The sequence below is a fragment of the Saccopteryx bilineata genome, chromosome 9, assembly GCF_036850765.1.
Source record: "Saccopteryx bilineata isolate mSacBil1 chromosome 9, mSacBil1_pri_phased_curated, whole genome shotgun sequence".
NCBI classification, from domain to species: Eukaryota; Metazoa; Chordata; class Mammalia; order Chiroptera; family Emballonuridae; genus Saccopteryx; species Saccopteryx bilineata.
Genome location: NC_089498.1, coordinates 61,129,669 through 61,150,512, shown reverse-complemented (window position 1 = coordinate 61,150,512; position 20,844 = coordinate 61,129,669). Strand labels below are relative to the sequence as shown.

The 20,844-nt window shown below is 39.2% G+C and overlaps 1 protein-coding gene across 24 annotated transcripts in view; it reads left to right on the top strand.

Moving 5' to 3' along the window:
* The window catches only part of ANK3 (ankyrin 3), a 745,841-nt gene extending 726,173 nt beyond the window's left edge, over positions 1 to 19,668 (top strand). For 23 of the 24 annotated variants that reach the window (XM_066242002.1, XM_066242003.1, XM_066242004.1 and 20 more), the window contains 4 exons: positions 6,947 to 7,030; positions 7,155 to 7,214; positions 8,647 to 8,734; positions 18,225 to 19,668. In XM_066242002.1, coding sequence (XP_066098099.1) covers positions 6,947 to 7,030; positions 7,155 to 7,214; positions 8,647 to 8,712 — 210 coding nt within the window. In that variant the 3' untranslated portion in view covers positions 8,713 to 8,734; positions 18,225 to 19,668. The remainder of the gene's footprint in view (positions 1 to 6,946; positions 7,031 to 7,154; positions 7,215 to 8,646; positions 8,735 to 18,224) is intronic. The other variant, XM_066242020.1, reaches the window with a different exon arrangement.
* Positions 19,669 to 20,844: the final 1,176 nt, after the last annotated feature.

Below are 20,844 nucleotides of genomic sequence, written 5' to 3'. Positions count from 1 at the left end.
GGTTTCCCAAACTTCTTAATCCTTCTGCTTGCACTGTTTATATTGATCAGATTGAAGAAGAGAAGAAAATCTGCTTTAGTACAATTTTTCAAAGACTCTAGAAATATTAGAGAACAAAAGAAGTCTCTGTCTAAATCTTAGATTATTCCCCAATCAACCTTGAGCTCAATAGGAAACTATAAAAAAAAAAAAGCATAAATCACTCCTTTAAAAATTTCTTGTAGAGAAGCCAAATTACTTACTAGTATCTAGCATATCTGCAAGTATTCAACCTGCTACCCATAAAATCCCACATGTTTCTGGAATTAAAGGAAAGAAATAATTTTATTTTTCTGAAGGAGTTAAAGCCATATTATTTGCTTAGGCTTTGCTATTCCTATAATCAATATCTACAAGAAATAGTATTTTAAAGTGAAACATCTAGAAAAAGCCCACCAGACTTATTGTAACTTGCTTCATATGCTTAACATGACATACTCATGTTGCATCCACGTCTACCTTATGCCTTTGTAATCACTGCCCTATATAGAAGCTGATTCTCCTTTATACAGGGTGGGCAAAAGTAGGTTTACAGTTGTAATATTATACAAATATATAATACAATTATTAATAAGTAGTGCTATAAGAATAAACTCTGTTTTGTATACTCACAACTGTAAATCTACTTTTTCCCACCCACCCCTGCATAGGACAGAAGAAAATAAATACTATAATCCTGCAAAAAAAGTAGGAGGACAGAGGTTAAAAAAATATTATTCTGAATAATACAAAAACAAAACAATAAGAACATCCAACCCTCCCCCCAAATCTGTGAGAGCTATTTCTTTTATTTTCCTAGCATGCTAGACATGCATTATCAAGTTAGCTTTTGTTAGTTATTATGTATTTGAGCCTAATATATAATTAATTATATATATTAACATTTTTCTTAAGAACTTAAATTTAAAAGACCAAAATATACTATGATGTTGTAGGCTTCATACCACAAAGGAGCTGGTGTTCTCCCCAAATCCTCACTTCTTGAAGTCAGTGTCATTTTAGGGAGGTTGGAGAGAATCATCAGAGAATGGGTTTAATAACAGGGGAAAGCATCATATGAACAGTAGAATCACTCAAATATGTTCTGAGAAATCAAAAGCTAAAGAATAGCTATACTTATAATTAAAAGCTATAGGTATAACAAAAAATCTTTTTAAGATACATATTTAAAAACCATTCAGGTTAATATTTTCTGTTGAGATATTTGGGACAGTTCAAAAGGGTCACACATCTATTGCTTTATTATTTTTTTTTACTTCATTAGTATCTTTCTAACATAAAAGAGCTTGAGACTACAGCAGTATTTGATAAATGTGACATGGGAACCATCTCTGTCAAAAATGTGAGAATGTTAAGCAATAAACAATCATCAAAGCTAAAATCACTCTTTTTGCTAGATGACAAAATGGAGTATTGGAGATGAGTCAGTTATACAGGATCACAGCAGGGCAGTCACAGTTTGGGGACCCTAACCTAACCCCTAGCCCTCTAGTGAAGTGCTTTCTTCCTGCTTTTTCCACAACGCTATATTCTTTCTCTTCCAGAACAAATTCATAAAGAAATAACTTTTCCTAGAGTAAATTAGGCACTTGGCCATTTAGATCTTTCCAGCAGCGTAGAAGAGCTATCTTTCCTGAAAACTATTTGTTGGGGCTGAACTGCTGGGAATCTTACCTACTTCATAGAGACAATTCAGTCTTGGACTAAACCAGCGTATTTATACTGTTTACCACTTAGAATGCCACTAACACTTAGAATCACAAAGCTGAGAACTGTTCCGGCGTTGCTGCATCCCTCCAGGAGCTAGCTTGGCTGGGAAGTGTTAGTGGTGTGCTCAGGATTCCATTACAGATTGGCAGTCTGGGCCAATCTGTCTTCTTATTTATTCAGTTTGTACAACAAGTGGGTTGGAAGTACAATTTATCATTTTTCTCTTTAGTATGTGGATTTATTTTACATTTAATATTTTTAAATTGCTAAGAATGAGTCAAATTAACAGATTCATATTTATTTGAGGATCTTTTAAGTTGTATAGACATTTATCGATATTTCTATATAATTTGATAATATCACAGTGGTTTCAAGTGCTTGAAAGTACTTTAAGTAATTTGAACAGTACTATGAGCTTGTTTTACATTATTGGCTTAGCAAATTAAGTGACTAATCACTAAAAGGTAAAGAGTTGGTGCCCTAGCCCAGTGGTCAGCAAACCGCGGCTCGTGAGCCACATGTGGTTCTTTGGCCCCTTGAGTGTGGCTCTTCCACAAAATACCACATGCAGGCGCTACCTTGATAAGGAATGAACCTACCTATATAGTTTAAGTTTAAAAAATTTGGCTCTCAGAAGAAATTTCAATCATTGTACTGTTGATATTTGGCTCTATTGACTGATGACTTTGCCAACCACTGCCCTAGCCAGTTGGCTCAGGGGATAGAGTGTTGGCCCAGCATATGGATATCTGGGTTTAATTCCTAGTCAGGGCACACAAGAGAAGTGACTATCTGCTTCTCTCCCCCATCCCTGCCTGCAGCCAGTGGCTCAATTGTTTTGAGCGTCAACCCAGGCAATGAAGATAGCTTGGTTAATTTGAGCACAGATCCTGGTCAGGGCACATGCAGGAGTCTGTCTCACTATCACTTAAATAAAAGAGAAATAAATAAAGAAAGAAGGAAGGAAGGAACGAAGGAAGGAATGAAGGAAGGAAGGGGAAAGAAGAAAGAGAGAAAGAGAGAGAGAAAGAGAGGAAGAGGAGAAGGGAGGAAGGGAGGGAGGGAGGGAGGGAGGGAGGGAGGGAGGGAGGGAGGAAGGAAGGAAGGAAGGAAGGAAGGAAGGAAGGAAGGAAGGAAGGAAGGAAGGGAAGGAAGGAAAGTTTAAACCAACTCATAGCCAAACTATTGTGAAGTTTGGTAAAATTTAATAACTGAATTTTCACAATATAGTTCAACTATATTTTTATGTCTGTTTTCAAAATTGTTTTACTGATTTTCAGGATAAGAATTTATATGTTTTCCCCAAACCAAGCAAGTTCGATCTACCCATTCCATTGCCTGCCAGTACCATTGGTCATGAGCTTCAAATTGTTTTTATTTACATAAATCAATACGTACATGTACAACATACTTCTTAGCAAATGAGTTTCTCAGAATATAGAAATGGGTTATACTATGTATATTGCTTTGCTAAGTTATGTGTGCCCTATATATGATATCCACCCCATTATTTGGAAAGTTGGTACATTTTATATAGTTAATTATTCAAAACTTCAAGGAGAGAGGACTAAAACTTATGAAATGCAGGGCCTCAGCAGGGGATAAAGGGAAGTACAGTTAGTCTGCATGAAGGTGGCCACCAGGGATGATACTGTAACATCTGCTGTAATTTTCCTTTGAAATGGGAAAGAAAGAAGAGTGTACGGTGGGAGGCAGGGGTGGAAGGAGTGCGTATTGCCAAAAATAATGCCATCAGCAAGACCAGGGGGTGGAATTTTGTTTACTTAGAAGTACAAACTGTTTTAGAATCTAATTAATTACTGTCTAATCTACTTTAGTGAGTTTTTCCATAATCAGACAATTTATTTTGGCCTCATTAAAGCACTAATTGAACTACATTAAATAATGGCCATTTAAAATTAAGAGATATACCTATACCTTTAATTATACATAAACAGTATGAATTTTCAGTAGGAAACATGTAAATGCCTACATACCAGAGTAGATCTCAATAACCTATATGGCTTGCTACTTATATATAAGTAGGTGTAAAGCCAGTGGCCAAGGCCACCATCACAGCAGCCTGGCTCATGCAGCTTCGCATTGGATTCGGACAGTCGGTAAAGAAACAACGGAGCCAAAAACTGATGAGCCATCTTCTTTAATTCTAGCTTGCACCCAGTGGGCAAATAAAAATACACACTGGGCTCCAAAACCCACTCACATTCAGTGCTCACAAAGCTACTGACTTATCCGAGTTTCCTAGAATCAAAGGTTTCTAGCTCACCAGACTTATTCACCTCTGTTCCCCATCTCCTTCCTTCTCCCTGCACAAACTGGCTTCTCACTCAACACTCCACCATCTTGGCTGCTTCTCCCAGCCACATGGCCTCTTTCTGCTCTCCTCTCTGCTCTCTCTTCTAATGATAATCTCAGGAACCAAGAGAGCAAACTCTCATTTTGCCCCCATTTTATAGTGTAGAAATCAAAACTTTTAATCCAATATACAAAATAGGGAAGTCTCTAATACAAAGTCACGTATCAGAGACATGATGGGATTGTACCACTCCACATCAAAAAGGGTGGGAAAGGCTTAATCCCAAAACCAAGCCCCAGGCTACAAGGATTCTGCCTGCCCACAGCCCACAGAGACACACATTAATATCACCTGGGCAACGGCCTCCGTGTGGGCAGCGCCATCTTTAACAAAGTGAGCATAATATATTTTATCTGCCCAACAGTAGGAATTTAATTTTTTCTTAGGCTATTAATATAAATCAATATACTTATATGTATTCACTAAATGCTTATAAATATACCTACTTCACATTTCTTTTAGAGACTGTCCAAACAGTTTAAAAATTAATTAACCTCTTTTACCACAAAAGGTTTTTGTTCTTGGTATATACAATAGTATATGGTAAAATACAAATCTATTTTACCAGATTTTCCTGGGATGCTCTAACACTCTAAAAGCTGGACATTTCTAAGACTTAGCTCAAAAATATTTAATTTTTCATATTTAAACTATACTGAAATCTTTCATGATCTTCTATTGGCTTTACTTTTAAAATAAAATAAAATGTTTTTTCCCAAGTACATAAAACCAACCATATTAAGTATAAATAATACTTCCATAAAAACTTATTGCAGATTTTAATGCATTTAGTCATGAGACCTCTACATTTTTCCAATTTCCTTTCCTCTGTTAACTGTGCTAATTGAAGCTAATCACAGCAAGATTCAAGATCAACTAAACATGAACAGCAAGAACTATCTTTAATTTCCTTCACCCCTCTATACCACCGTGTGGTAAAATGAGTCTGCGTCCCACTGTCATGACCTGTGAGCCCACAATTTATAAGAATACAAAGTCACTTTGTATAAAGAAAGAATAATGAAAACAGAATTTTGTAGCAAAACAGGACAGTCTTTTAGTCTCTGTTATTTTAAACCAGACTGCCTTTCTACCTGTTGTGACACAAAGCAATTGTAGAGTTGGCTGGCACTAACAAAATGATCAGAGCTCCCTTTTTCATGACAGTGACTGAGAGAACTAGAATCTTGGCTCTCCCAGAAATGCAGCAGTTTTCTTTGCGATCTGCCTTTCTATCCTAAAGTGGTGCACAATAACTACAGTACACTCCAGGGTAGCATGAACTCAGGTAATCTTTGCAGCAAGTTGGACTAATAGGTAAATACATCTCTAGAATAGGTCTGCACTTAAGATGTTTGCTCTTGTTCCCCAAAACTGAAAGTGGCACGAACCTCAAGTTGAATACCAGTGCCAACGGTAATGTATTGCAAATATAGTGTGAGGCAAAATTAGGTTTACAGTTGTGAGTATGTGAAACAGAGTTTATTTTCTGTTATTTATTAATTATTGTATTGTTTTCCATATGAACAACTGTAAACCTACTTTTGCTACACCCTTTACAGTCTACTGTTGCTCTCTGAGTGATTCTATTTATTTTACAAAGATATTAGGGAGCCATCTAAATCTACCAAGCTTCCTATGAGCACGAAAATATGAGCTCATCTTGGAGATGGAAGATTTTATTACATTTTTTATTTCAACAGAGGAAGGTCTTTTGACAGTTTTTTCCCTTCTAACCAGGTAACAGTCACTAACTGAAAGACACTATCTTAAATTCCTTTCATACTGACTTTTTTTGTCTGCGGCAACAGCGATTAGATAATCAATTATCACATAAAATCCCTTCACTTGAAAATAGTATTCTGAAACTAAGTACTTCATCAGGCAGCAATTCTCATTTATTTTAAGACCAATGAAAGGCTATCTTTTTTCTTTTTCTTTTTTTTTTTAGCGAGATAGAGACAGAGACAGGAAGGGAGAGAGATGAAAAGCATCAACTCGTAGTTGCAGCACTTTAGTTGTTGATTGATTGCCTCTCATACGTACCTTGACCTGGGGGCTCCAACCGGACCAGTGACCCCTTGCTTAAGCCAATGACCTTGGGTTCAAACCAGTGACCTTGGGCTTCAAGCCAGCATCCTTTGGGTTCAAGTCAGCAACCATGGTGTCATATCTATGATCCCATACTCAAGTGGCAACCCTGTGCTCAAGCCGGCAACCTCAGGGTTTTGAACCTGGGTCCTCAGGCAAAGGGCTCAGTTGTTTTTTTAAAAAAAGTGTAAAATTGTCCTGAACTTTCTCACAGTGCTTCAAAAAATGCATGTATAACCCTAAGTAAATAAAATTTTAAGTTAAACTAACATAGGATGGTAAATGTAATTCCTTAACTTAGGTACTATCTTAATTCAAATTAGACATAATACAATCCATAATAATGGATTGTACTGAAAGTGAGATGATATAATTAGAGTCGTCATTGTTGGCTAAATAGTTTTCAACCAATGAAGCCTTTTTTTTGTTAAAGCAGCATGTAACTGTAAACTCTATAGTTATGTATTTTTGAATTCTTTCTTCTTGTAATTTGTTGCTAATCATCACCCTTGTACCTATTTGAGGTTTAGTGCATCGAATGTTGTTGACTGCTAAAAAAACCTTCCCTGGAGCCAGGTTTTTTCTGCTTCTCCCCTTGCCCTGGAGTAGCAAGTAGAATGCATACCTTCTTTCACTAACATTCCACAGAGCATGTGCATGGTGTAAGGCGTGGTGTGGAGATATCTCCACCTGGTGGTATGTTGCTAATCTCTACGCCACATCCTTTAGGGAGAGGAAGCAAAACACATTCCTGGTGAATCTGTCACAGAAGAGCAATTTACTGATGAAGAAGGCAACCTCATCACCAGAAAAGTAATCATCACGGGGATTTCCTGCTTCTCTTAGAATTTAGATGATCTGTTTCTTTGCTGTCATGTCCCCTCTTGAAATATAGAATACAGGAAAATGTCTTCCTTTTCACTATTGCCCCCTACAGATCACGCGGAAAGTGCTAAGACGAATCGTTATCCCACAGGAGAGAAAACATGATGGCGTGGTAATGGAGAGGGGCCGCACAGAGAGAGTAGAGGGTGGACGCTTTGGGAGCTCTCTAGACTAGGCTGCGAACAGGCTGGCATCTGCAGTGTGGCAGCTTGAAGCATTTGCTGCTTTTGATTTGTTATGCATCTGATCAGGATCAAAGAAAAAAGACTTTTTTTCCCCTAACATTCTTTAACATTATATACTTTTGCTATCTTCAGTGATTTCACAGAGATACATTCATTGATGGAGGTTAGAACATGTAAATTCAAGCTTCCTTGAGAAAATAAAATCCGTCTACCAGCAGCACACCCTTCAGCAGTGCCCTACCCCTGCCCAGAGCTCTGTGTGTACCCACTGCCTACCTGGGCACAGATGGGGACACTTGATGGAAAGGTTTCCAGCAAACGCACAGGATTAAAATGTTAGAATGGCAAAAGGCTCAGTTCAAGATCCATATTTCAAATCTATATATTTTCCCTGTACAATATATTCTACAGGGAAATATGAATTCCTCTCTCTTAACCCAAGGAGGATTCTCCTGAGTTTCCAGCACCCTGTTTCCACTGTGCCGGTTAGAGACCTAAACTCATTAAGGAGCATTGTAACTCAGCAAGTGGCTCTCCACCTCACCCCTGCTCTCCCCTTCCGAACACATTTCTGTTTTTTTTTTCTTTTCTCAAATCTTTACTCTTTTCGTTTTAAAAATAGAAACTTGAATAGCCTGTATTTACATAAGAAAAAGTGAACTGAAAATTTCTCAGAAGGACTAAATCAGAAAACTGAAAAAGCTACGCTGTTTTTCATCATAAATAGGGTAAAAGCCGGGGGTTGGTACAAAACCTTTACTCTCAGAGAAGTGTTCCTGGTGTTTGGTAAGGAGAGGTCTTGTTTTATGGAACATGGATGCCTGCTTGGTCTGGAGTAAGGATGGTTTGGTGACGCCACAAATTAAAGAGAAAAAAAAAAGTCCCTTAGATCCACAGCATTTCCATGGAGTTAGTTGTGATTAGTGCTTTACTGAGAACTTTCAGTCTCGTTACAACAGGTCGCTTAAAATTCTGCTGGCTTAAAAAGGCATAGATTATAATTAACTAATATTTTTTTATATTTGGGGTGTGAGTGTTTGAGAGCTTTAGCAATGATTTCTTCTAGGTTACTACAGGAAATGGACATGCTGCTCCTTTTTTGATTCATTACTAATCTACTGAATTATTGTGAAGTACAGTTATGTTGTATTCATTCTGGTGGTGCTCTTGAGCTTGCTTTGGTGACGCTAAGTTGTGTGGTTAAAGCAAATAGATTGTATTTTTGGATGTGAAGTGACAAAGTGCTTTAAACTGTGTTTCACTTACCCTAATTCAGCCTCAAGGAACCAGACGGGAACTATCTTATAACTAAAACTCCTTTGCCATGAAATCTTAATGTGTACATGCCTTTTAAAACAGGGAGAAGGTTATAAGGTGAAGACAAAGAAAGAAATTCGACATGTGGAAAAGAAGAGCCACTCATAACAGTCACTGGTCAGTCAAGATGGTAAGTGTGCTCATATCAATAGCAGTAGGACTTAACGCCCTGTGAAACTGAATAAATGGATCTGATCATCCTCTTCCTCTCTTTTTCACTGTGTTCCAACTTTGAATATCCCGTGTGAAGTTGCTGGAGTTGTATTTTATGTTTATATGTGCATACACACACTAAAACACGACTGTAGTTTAACAGCCCATAAACTTTTTCACAAAATAAACTTTTTCCGAAATTTAAATGTAAATGATGTTTGCAGAAGCAAATGTAAATAGTGGTTTTGAGACTCCTCTAAGAGCGGAGGTTCAGTATGAAATTCAGTGACAGTATGCAATCTAACAGGAAGATGATTTGGCAACGAATAATCCTTACAGATATGTTCTGAGAATTATATTGAGCCAGCCTTTTACCATTGTAGTAGAACAGCATCTGAGAATATAATTTTGGTTGAAGTATAGAGGTTGCCAAGTTTAAATTAAATTAATGAAATCCACATATACTATTTTATATATTTTATACAAACAGAAGCAAATTAAATAGGCAGTTAATGGCACTACTATGTTTTAACTTAAAACATTTGTTTAAAGTTGTCTGAAATCTTCTTCATAGAGAAGAATATTTTCCCTTAACATTGTTTTTCTAAATTTGACTGTTGTATTTATTTCTACATAGCTGCCATTAGAAAGGCAATTTGGGTAAAAAAGCAAATAAACCTTTGAAAAATTTCCCATAAGTCTGTAAGGTACGACAGGATGGTTTGTTTGTTTCTTTTTTTTTTTTTTTTTTTTGTATTTTTCTGAAGTGATGAAGCAGGGAGTCAGACTGCTGCATGCACCCGACCAGGATCCACCCAGAATGTCCACTAGGGGGCAATGCTCTGCCCATCTGGGGCCCTTGTTCAGGTTGCAGCCAAAGCCATTTTTTAGCACGTGAGGTGGGGGCCATGGAGCCACCCTCAGCATCCTGGGCTAACTTTTCTCCAATGGAGCCTTGGCTGCAGGAGGGGAAGAGAGAGACAGAGAGAAAGGAGAGGGGGAGGAGTGGAAAAGCAGATGGGCGCTTCTCCTGTGTACCCTGACTGAGAATTGAACCTGGGATATTCACACATCAGACCAACAGTCTACCACTGAGCCAACCAACCAGGGCCAACAGGATGGTTTCTTTTGGGCTGTTCACCAACAGTTCTCTCTGCCCCACTGGTCAGAGTAACAAAGAGAGCAAACAGAACCCAGTTTTCACTCGCATACATCCACGGCTCCCCAGTTCCAGCATTCTGGTATTTGAAATGCTGAGGCAAGGAACTGAAAAGTTATCTAGTCTCATTACCTCTAATGTTTTATGAGAGGCCCAAATAAATTAATTTCTTCCACCCCCATCCCCCAAAGAAACCCTATTGTTTTTTCAGTCACTTAAAGATTTATTTTCACTTCCCCTCTGTGAGATTTTCTACAGGGGCTAGACAATACTAGCAAGGCACTTGCTCTCACTAGCTTCTGCTGCAGAGATGTAATGGCAGCCAGTCATAACTAATAATCAGATCAGTATTTAATGGCATAGAGAAAACTAAGAACTGTAAAGTGCTCTGGAAATTATATTTACTCTGGATTCTCTTCCAAGTGTTTCACTGGGCTCTTCATCTTTTCTCACAACCAACTATCTTGGATATCAATCCCTATTTAACAGGTGAGGAAACAGGCCCAGAATTGCCCAATGTCACATACGTGTATTAAAAATGGCAAAAATAAGATACACAAACCCTACAAGGCTTCCTCCAGAGTTCACACTCTCAAACATGTGACCGGGAGACTTGACCTGGGTCTGAGGTGACAGGAGAGCTGTACTTAAAAAAGTGATGTTTGAGTTTTAAGGAATGAATAAGACTCAACTGGGTGAGGGCTGGGAAAGTTGATAATATTTTGGGTAGCCTTCCAGGCATAAGCAATAACATTCTGCAAAGGCGTGACTGAGGAAGAAACAAGAATGGAGAAACTATAAGAACAGGTCAGTGTAGCTGGCAGAGGAGTTCTGCCATTGTGTCTGGAGAGGTAGAAAAGATCCAAATATTTAGGTTTTGTGTGCCTCCGTGTAAAGATGCCAGTCATTACTCCAAAAGCAGTGGGAAGCCCTCGGAGGTTCCCAGGCAAGGACAGGGTATGATTCAGGTTATGCTCTACATCACTCACTCCAGCTGCAGGGCAGCCAATGAATTGGAAGTGGCAATAATGGATGAGAAGAAAAGCTGCTAAGAGACTACTGTAGATTCTGGCTTGGGCAGTGAGGACGGTAAAGTTGGGCCGAATCAAGAGACAGCAACATGACTTGCCTTTTATTGGATGGCAAGGGTAAGATTTGAGAAAATTAAGGATGACATCAGAGTAGCAATATCTAGAATGAACCCACCTAGTATTCATGTCACATAGCTAAACTTGATGAAAGACATCATCTAGCAGTTTAATAAAACACTGAGCATGAGTTTGCTGTCTTGAATGAGACTATTTAAGAAATTCTAAGTGATAAATAAAATGAAAATAGAAAAGAGTTCAGTCACCTTTAGTGTGTCCTTTAAAAGTGTTTTTCAACTGCTGTGCCACAAACCAGTTTGCTAGAAATTTCATGCCAGTCCACGAAAGAGTTAACCACTGTGATATTGTATGAAGATTATACCCAATGATCTTAGTTGAATTTGCTTATTCTCAAGAAGATTTCTGCCTTAGCAGTCCCCAAAATAATTCTCCTCTTTTCACTGGTCCCCAAGTGTAAAAAGGTTGAAAATCACTGCCTTAAAGTTTGACGTCTCATCCAATCAGAGACTCAGACATCAAATGGGAAAGAACCAGAAAAGTCACCTACACTAGCTGAGCCATTTTTCTAGAGTAACATAAATCTTAATATTCATGAATAAATTATACCAAAAAAACTATATGACAGTGCTATGCTTCCAGGATCTGAGAGTTTTAATATAGAAATGTCACTAAATATACAAGAGGTTTTAAAATCATAAATAATCCACATTGTACAGATGTTGTCAAGACCTTGGCTAACTTGCTATATACCACTCAAAAGGAGAGAAAGTCAGGTAGGAGAATGCATATGAATGTGAAAACCGCTTCGGTGTAAAGCAAACTCAGTGTGTCACAGGGAAAGAATGGTGATTTGACTGCAAGCCTCATTCTCCTCCCCTGGGTAGTATTTACTTTCCATGGTGACCCTAGGAAATGAGTCCAAGAATACTACCTAGAATTCCAGTGTATTGCATATGTGCTCCGGAAAAATCAATTTGCAAATATATTGAGGAATTTGGTAGCCCTGCTGGCTGCCGTTTTTAAAATAATAATAATAACAACAACTAAGCAAGTGGAATGCTGCCAGATTTCACCGAGTCTCAGATGGTGACATCAAATCTTATTTCCTTTTGTAGACCGAGTTGAATTTTGAGTTAGCTGAACCCTGCACCTGCTTTTCTTTACTATTGAGTGGCAGCCATCCTAATTGTAATATAAGAGAAAAGCCAATGGCTTCAAATCACTATGAAGATTTACACATAATGTATAGCAATCTATAGTTTACAAAGTGCTTTTCCATTTTTCTCTTGTGTAGACCTTCATACAAGACTTGAGGCAGGTCAGGCCAATATTGTTTACTACCTTTTATAGATGAGCTATTAAGACTCAGAGAGGTCAGGTAATATTTCTGCTGTCACATAGCTCATGATTAATAGAGCCAGGACTTGAACTCAAGATTACTGAAATTTTACCTAGTGCTCTTTTCTGTTACACTGAGCTGTCTTTCTAAAATTACTTATGAAGAATAGTCATATTTTCCAGTGATTATTGTATGACAAGTACTAGGTAAGATCATTCTATATAATAATCCCCAAAATGATACTATAAGGTAAGTGCTATTACCCATTTTTATAAATGAGAAAACTGAAGTTTTGAGAAGTTAAATGACTTACCCAAGGTCCCATTGCTGATGAGCAAAAGCTAGGAAATTTGAACTTATCCAGAACCAAGCCCTTAACTATTATGTATATTATTGTTAAATAGTATTTGATAACTATTAAAGACCTAAAAGCAGGCTTTAAATCAAGGTTTGTACCAAGGTAACCTGTAATAAAATTCTTTATACTCTACATAGTAAAGACAATTTTTTTGTTTTTTTTTTAAAAAGCAAGATTTTATTTATAAGGTAGCCATAGTCTGTAAAACGTTTACTTCAGTTACACCATTAGAGGGCTGATTAGCGAGGCTGTGGCAAGGGAAGATCCCTAGATATAAACTGTAAAATACCTCTGTATAGCTGTATTCCAGACCTCTGGAGAAAAGGCTCAGGATCTCACAGCCATGGAAGCCAATAGTGGCAAAAGTGCCCATGTTTACCAGGGCAACACTTTATCAGAGATAAAGAGTTGACTCATTTTATTCACTCCTTCAAAAACTATTTGACCTTTCACTTGGCTTAGAATAAAAAGTCTAGATACGCCATCACAAATAAAACCTCCTTCTTCCCTGCCCTTCTGATACTCTCACCCTGCAAGGAAGGAAGAGATGGGACAAGTGTTGTTCAAGAGCTAAAAATACACAATCCAGGGCCCAATGAAAAGCAAAAGAGAAGAGACTGAGAAACGTGGGTAGGAAGAGAAGGAAGGACTAGGCAGTGGTAGTCAACCTGGTCTGCTACTGCCCCCTAGTGGTCGTTCCAGCTTTCATGGTGGGCGGTAGCGGAGCGAACAAAGTATAAATAAAAAAATAGATTTAACTATAGTAAGTTGTTTTATAAAGATTTATTCTGCCAAACAGCAAAAATTTGACATAAAGTACTTGGTAAGTAATTATTATTATATGCTTTAACTTGCTGTAACTCTGCTTTATAAATTTTATAAAGTAAAGTTACTTCCCTACTTTATAAATCACCATTACTGTGGAACCGGTGGGCGGTTAGAAAATTTTATTACTAACAGAGATACAAAAGTGGGCGGTAGGTATGAAAAGGTTGACTACCCCTTGGCTAGACTAACAGATACTCTGTGTTCTCAGTGGGCTCTAGGGAAGGCACATCAGAAAAGGCTTTCCTTAAGCCATGGGAGCGTGAAGTCTTCAAGGATGAGAAAGCATTAATCTGCTAAAGTGGATCTCATTGGGAGAGCATTCTGCAAGGAGATGACATTTGAAACAAACTTGAAGCATAGAGGGCGTTTGATATAGGTGAAGATTCAGGAAGGGAAGGACAGTATATGGGGATACAAAGTCATGAGCAAAGCCAAAGAAGTTGGAAACCAGTGTGTTTGGTAACAGACACGTGGTCCTTGAGGTCCGTGTGATGCGTGTGGTCTGTGGACCAGCAGTGTCGGCCTCACCTGGCAGTCCTGTTAGACATGCAGAATCTCTGGGTCTGCTCCAACCGGCTGGATCACAACCCACATTTGCAGATCCCTAGGTAATATACATGCACATTAAACTGAGAAATGTGGCTTCAGAACACATCACTGGCTGTCAAATTTGATTGAACACAGGAATCATCTAGAGAGTTTTTTTTTTAATTTTTCTTTAATGCAGGGTTCCACCCCAAAGAAATTCTAAATAAACTGATATGCGATATAACCTGGACATTGGGATTTTTTTAAGTCTCCCCAGATAATGCTGATGATCACTCAAGTGTGAGCGCCACTGGAGATCGGGACACAAAGCTCTCTGCTGAAGAGCAGTGGGCGTTGAGCCTGAAAAGGCTCACTGGGCTAAACTACACAGGGCTTCAGATCTCAGGCTAAAGACATGGGATTTTTTTTTCTTTTTTTAAGCCAGGTATTAGGGGCTAAAAACTACTGGTATGTGGACCTGTAAGGAAAGGTTGATTCTGACTCGAGCACACTCCTGACTTGAAAATGTGAAATGGAAAGGACTTCATTCATTTGTGAAATATAAACGACCATGAAAATCCATTGAATAGCTATTTTTTTATACTTTAAAGCAGGGGTAGTCAACCTTTTCATACCTACCGCCCACTTTTGTATCTCTGTTAGTAGTAAAATTTTCTAACCGCCCACCGGTTCCACAGTAATGGTGATTTATAAAGTAGGGAAGTAACTTTACTTTATAAAATTTATAAAGCAGAGTTACAGCAAGTTAAAGCATATATTAATAATTACTTACCAAGTACTTTATGTCAGATTTTCACTGTTTGGCAGAATAAATTTTTATAAAACAACTTACTATAGTTAAATCTATCTTTTTATTTATACTTTGGTTGCTCCACTACCACCTACCATGAAAGCTGGAACGCCCACTAGTGGGCGGTAGGGACAAGGTTGACTACCACTGCTTTAAAGTGTTTCTTAAAATTATATATGTAGTGAAATGACTAAAAGGAATGATTAACTTTTTGAGTTGGTTTTGACTAACTTGGTGTTTTAAAGGCCTGCAAAACTCAAAGACAGATTCCTAAATGCAAATACTTCTCTCTGGAACCTATTATCTAAACCCAGAAAGGGAAAATGACTCATTCTTTTTCTGAAATGTCATCTTGATGGCTTCTGCCCTCTCTCACCTTTCCATCACATGTCACTCTTATCATGGTTTATACAGAATGCCAATATTTTATAACAGGCATATAGGCACTCAAAGTTCTAATGCTTTTTGTGCAACTTGGTATAAAGTTTTTATCCAGTAAATGACCTTCCTGCATCCTGTATGGTTGGAGCCAACACTCTGATTGTGTGACTGAGAAGGAGAGAGATTAGATGTGTAAAAGGAACTTAATTCCTAACTACTTTTCTTTTTAAGATTTTATTTAATGGTTTTAGAGAGGAGAGGGAGAGAGAGAAAAGATGGGGCAGGGGGGACAGAAAGCATCACTTTGCTTTGTCATTTGTGCCTTGACCGGGCAAGCCCAGGATCTTGAACCAGAGACCTCAGCATTCCGGGTCAATGCTTTATCCGCTGTGCCACCACAGTTTAGGCCTTTTTAAAAAAAATTATCACTCAAGTCTTACCTGACTATAAACGGGCATAATTAATAGCATTTAATTTTTTTTTTTTTGTATTTATCGATTTTAGGGAAAGAGGAAAAGAGGGAGAAAGGGAGGGAGGGAGGGAGAGCGAGAGAGAGATTTGTTGTTTCACTTATTTGTGCATTCATTGGTTGATTCTTGTATGTGCCCTGACTGGGGATTGAACCTGCATCCTTGGCTATCGGGATGGCCAGGATGATGCTCGAATCAACTGAGCTACCTGGCCAGGGCACTTTTTTTAAGATTATAAAAACATATCCACTCATTCTAGAAAGATTATGATTATTTGCATTGAGTGATTAAACTTAGAAGTTGGGTTGGTTTTTGGATGAGATGAAGCAAAACAAAATAAGTTCAGCTGGGTTGGTCATCTACACGCACTTATTAAAATCATCAGACTTTATATCTACAGCAGATGAATTGTATGGTATGTAAACTATGTATCAATTAAGCTGTAAAAAACAGGGGTCTGCTGAGGATTCCCCCTAAGGAAACAGCATGAAAGCACTAGGGTAATATTATAGGGCCATCTAAGAAGCCTGGTGCCTGGAAGATTAGGAATGATGTAAAAACATAAGTGAGAAAATCCTGATCTTCTTACACAGATTTGCACACCTTCTGGGACATGGCCTGCCCAGATGAGTCACTTTCCCTCTCTGGAGCCTCTGCAGAGTCATGGGAGGGGGCAGGTGTTGAAATCACCCCAGAAGGAATTGATACTGTGGTGTTCTTGGCTCCAAGCATCAGTGACCTGGGGCATGGACGTCAGTGGCACTTTTAATACAAAAACGGAAGCCAAAACTGCAGCAGAGCAGACAGGAAGTGCTGCTGTACCTAACATGTTTACATAAGAAAAGATCCATCTAAAGCAAAGAAACTGGTCCAGGAAAGGAAACACCATCAAGGTCACTGGGGACACTTTGGGGCCTTAACAGAAACAGTTCTAAAGGTCCCTCCTAGACCTGAAAAAGCAGCCTACTGCTTACATGTCAGTGAACTGGGCTATTGCTAACGTTATGCTCAGGGAGCCATTCAAGTTTGTCACTGTTCACACTGAATGAGGAGGAGGGACTGACTATATGTAGAAATACTATTTTATGGAAACATTCATACCAAAAACAATATACTGCACAAAAGTACATGTAACCTCTGCCATAGAGTGTTGATTTATTTTGCCATGTTAAGACTGGCTATAAAACAGATATTTTATGCAGGTATTACCGTCCAGTAGGACAAGACCTTCTCAGTGGGGCCTCAATAAAAAAAATCTCCAAATTAATTTATCCTGTCATGACTGATACCAAGCGGGAAAGGGGAAAGTTTTCTTTCCAGTGAGTGAAGATAGTCTTTAATTTTATTGCATATGGAAAAGCAATTTCATAGTAATTAAGTAATGACACGGTTCCTTTTTGAAAGATTAGTTGCATTTTGGGGAGTGAGAGACTTAGAAAACATACAGACATGACTGAAATGCTATCCTGACTCCTTTTCCCTGCCCCTCTGTGCCCATGAAAACCTCATACACCTCACAGTTTGCTGTTGGTGGAAATCTCAGAGATCACCTGGCAGCCTCTTCATCCTACGGACAAGACAGAGGCCCCGAGGCTTTCCCAGGCACCTGACTGCTGGCCCGGGCACCAAAGACAGATCTAGAAGAGTCTTTCAGACTCCGTTTCTAAAACCACAAATAGAGTAAACAGTGTTACAGAGAGGTCATTGCCTTGCAAGAGCTTTGCAGCACACCTCAGGGCCTTGTCCTCTGAGGCATGGAGCAAGTAGCCTGAGTCAGCAAAGGTATATGCTAAACCACCCGGTCAAGAAGTAGAGGGCCCCTGGCCGGTTGGCTCAGCAGTAGAGCGTTGGCCCAGCTTGTGGAAGTCCCGGGTTCAATTCTCAGCAGGGCACACAGGAGAAGCACCCATCTGCTTCTCCACCCTTCCCCCTCCCCTTCTCTATCTCTCTCTTCCCCTCATGCAGCCAAGGCTCCACTGGAACAAAGTTGCCCGGGGCACTGAGGATGGCTCCATGGCCTCCGCCTCAGGCGCTAGAATGGCTTCAGTTGCCCTGGTGGGCATGCCGGGTGGATCCCGGTTGGGCACATGTGGGAGTCTGTCTGTCTGCCTCCTCTCTTCTCCCTATGGAAAAGAATAAAAATTTTTAAAAATTTTTAAAAAGAAGTAAAGGGTCTCCATTCTCTGAGGCTTTTCTGTTGAATAGCAAGGGAAGCCTTAGGCAAGTTCTCTTTTAAAAAATAAAGAAGGAAGGAGGGAAGAGAGGGAAGGGAAGGGAAGGGAAAGGAAGGGAAGGGAAGGGAAGGGAAGGGAAGGGAAGGGAAGGGAAGGGAAGGGAAGGGAAGGGAAGGGAAGGGAAGGGAAGGGAAGGGAAGGGAAGGGAAGGGAAGGGAAGGGAGGGAGGAAGGAAGGAAGGAAGGAAGGAAGGAAGGAAGGAAGGAAGGAAGGAAGGAAAACTCACCACCTACTATCTGTTTTTCCACAGGATCATGTGTTTTTACTGCCAGTATTGAGAAATTCATGGAAGACATGTCAGTAGGGAGTAAAAATTCATGGAGAAGGGTGTGTGTGTTTGCTGTTTCCACACATTAACAGCATGATTTTTTTTTCTACACAAAAAGAAAAAAAGAGAAGAAAAAGAAAACCACCCACATTTTAATTTAGCATGAACCAATTTTCAGAGCATGGAAATTCACTTTCATTCCCAGAATCGGCACGTGTGCAATTAGCAATGCAGTGTATATACAAGAAGCCATGCTGTTAACAGTTTCTATCAAGTAATTTGGTGTTATTTACAAAAGGAAGAGATTCTTGCCTCCAGAGGGAACAGAAGGAGACGGACTGATGAAATCACAGGGAAACACTAAAATTACTAAATCCACAACAGCTCGCCTTATTTTTCTTGGACCCAAACTGTCAGGGTATAAACACTATTTGTTTCTTTTTAAAAAACATCTATAGTTTTGCTGTAAATAATAACAGTGTATAAATTCTAACAGAAAACTAGAATAAATGTTGATAAGGCACTGCCTCTTACACCACAAACAGATACTGCAAATGCATTTAACATAATAGCGGTCTCAAGGGACTTCACCCTACCAGAGGAGGGCGGGGCTCTTGAAGCGGGGGAAACTTCACTGATTCTTGTATATTAGCAATTATAATGTTTGTATATGCAAAACTGCTAGCTTGATTTAAAAAAAAAAACAACTTTAAAATCTGCCGCAAATTTAAATAATTCCCAAAATGAGGAATTCTGTAGTTCTGTGAAAAAAAACTTTTTCTCCAGAATACTAATATTTTGATGCATGTGTATCACCTTATTTTGATTAAATCTTTTCCAATTTTGCAAACACTACAGTATACTGCAACACAGAAGATTTTATCTGTAAACACAAAGCCCTTCATCTAATATTTGTTGCTATTGCCAATTTTTCAATGAAATGACCTAAAAATGAAAAAAAAAAATGAAATAACCTATTCAGTAGTTGCTTTAGGGGGAGGGGGTACTCTCTGTTAGTGCTTAAAAGGGGGTGATGCTTGCTGCTTTAGAGGTGGATGGTGCTCAGAAGAGGTCCCAGTCAGGGGTGTTTGAAATGAACTGAACAGAAATCCTTAGCTGGTAGAATGGCAGCACGCTGTAAAATTATTACTGTATCTTGTACTGGCTATAAGATGTAGACATCTTTCAGTAAGCCAATCATTTGTAACCATTCTAGCAGTGTCATATTAGGTTAATAAGGCTGCTGTGTTTTAAAGGGCATTTTTATTTGGGTTTTGGTGAAATTCTTTAATTTGTTGATTATATTCATATAAAATCAGCATTCATTGACACATAGTTCTAATGACATTATGTATGAAAAACCATACACTGGATGACCTAGTCGATTATTTAAGCATAAAATAAATTGTGTTAAACTCTTCATCTACTTGTGCTTCAAGGTGTCCTTGTGTTCTCTAGCAAAAGGTAATTAATTGTCCTTTTGGGCACACTGATTCTCTTCACTGGTCCTTCCTGCCTCTGCCTCTGTGGCCGCTAAAGAGATAGTCCCCTAATGTTCAGATCTGCCCTGCAGACTCCCAGCCTACACAAGTTCTGAGCATTGCACGAAGGAGCCACAAATTAAAGATGATCTGACAGTTGATCTTTGCCCACATCTGGGTTGAGCTGCTCCCTAAAAAGTGGGGGTTGGGGCTGTGAGAGCCGGCATGTCTAGAAGCTTGTGACCTGGCGCCTCCAGGAACCATTCCACTTGCCGCTGCTTTTAGCCCATAAAGCAATTGTTTAATTGGCATTCATCATCAGTGCTTATAAGTTAGGAGATTTCCCATAGTAACCCAAACTTCTAACTTCTCTTGAAAAGCAAGATTTAGCAACAACTGTCCTTACTGCAGAAGACGACAGCCTGCTGGGGCCAGCTGCCCCCGCCAGCAGGTGCACGGTGTCCAGGCACCACAGGCAGTCTCACATCTGTGTGCCCTGACTAACCAGCCTGGTAGGCGTGGGAGTTTGCAGTGGGACACGACATGGTAAGTCCAACAGGGGCAGAGGCTGTGGCTGTTTTAATATTTATCTGAGCCCAGAGCCTGGCACATAGTAATGGCAGCAGTGGCACTTGTTGTCATCATCACTAAAATTGGAATGCTCACTATATGCCAGACTCTATATTAAGTATATTGCATTTACTAAATCACTTAGTCTCGTAACCACTTCATGGTGGTAGGTACTACTGTCTTTGGTAGTAATAGTCTCCACATAAATATTAAATGGGTGCTTAGAACCACTTGGCAATGTCATATATCGCCTACCCATTAAAGATTATTGCCAAATGGAATGAGTTGTGCCCAGTAAGGATTCAATATCAATGCAGAACACGCGGATAGACCCATCTCCTTTGCATAAGGAATGGGGCTAGACTGCACTTGTATGGTATCCCAGATGGAATGTGCCCATCCCCCTGCACCAAAATCCTCCTCCAACAACCCCCCATGCCACCCCACCCACTGAAAGGTTTTTTTAAAACTTGCCCTAAAAGCCTCTGTAAAGCCAGGTCAGAATAATCCAGGTGTCCTAACTTCCTGTCTAAGAGTTAGGAATTTCTGAC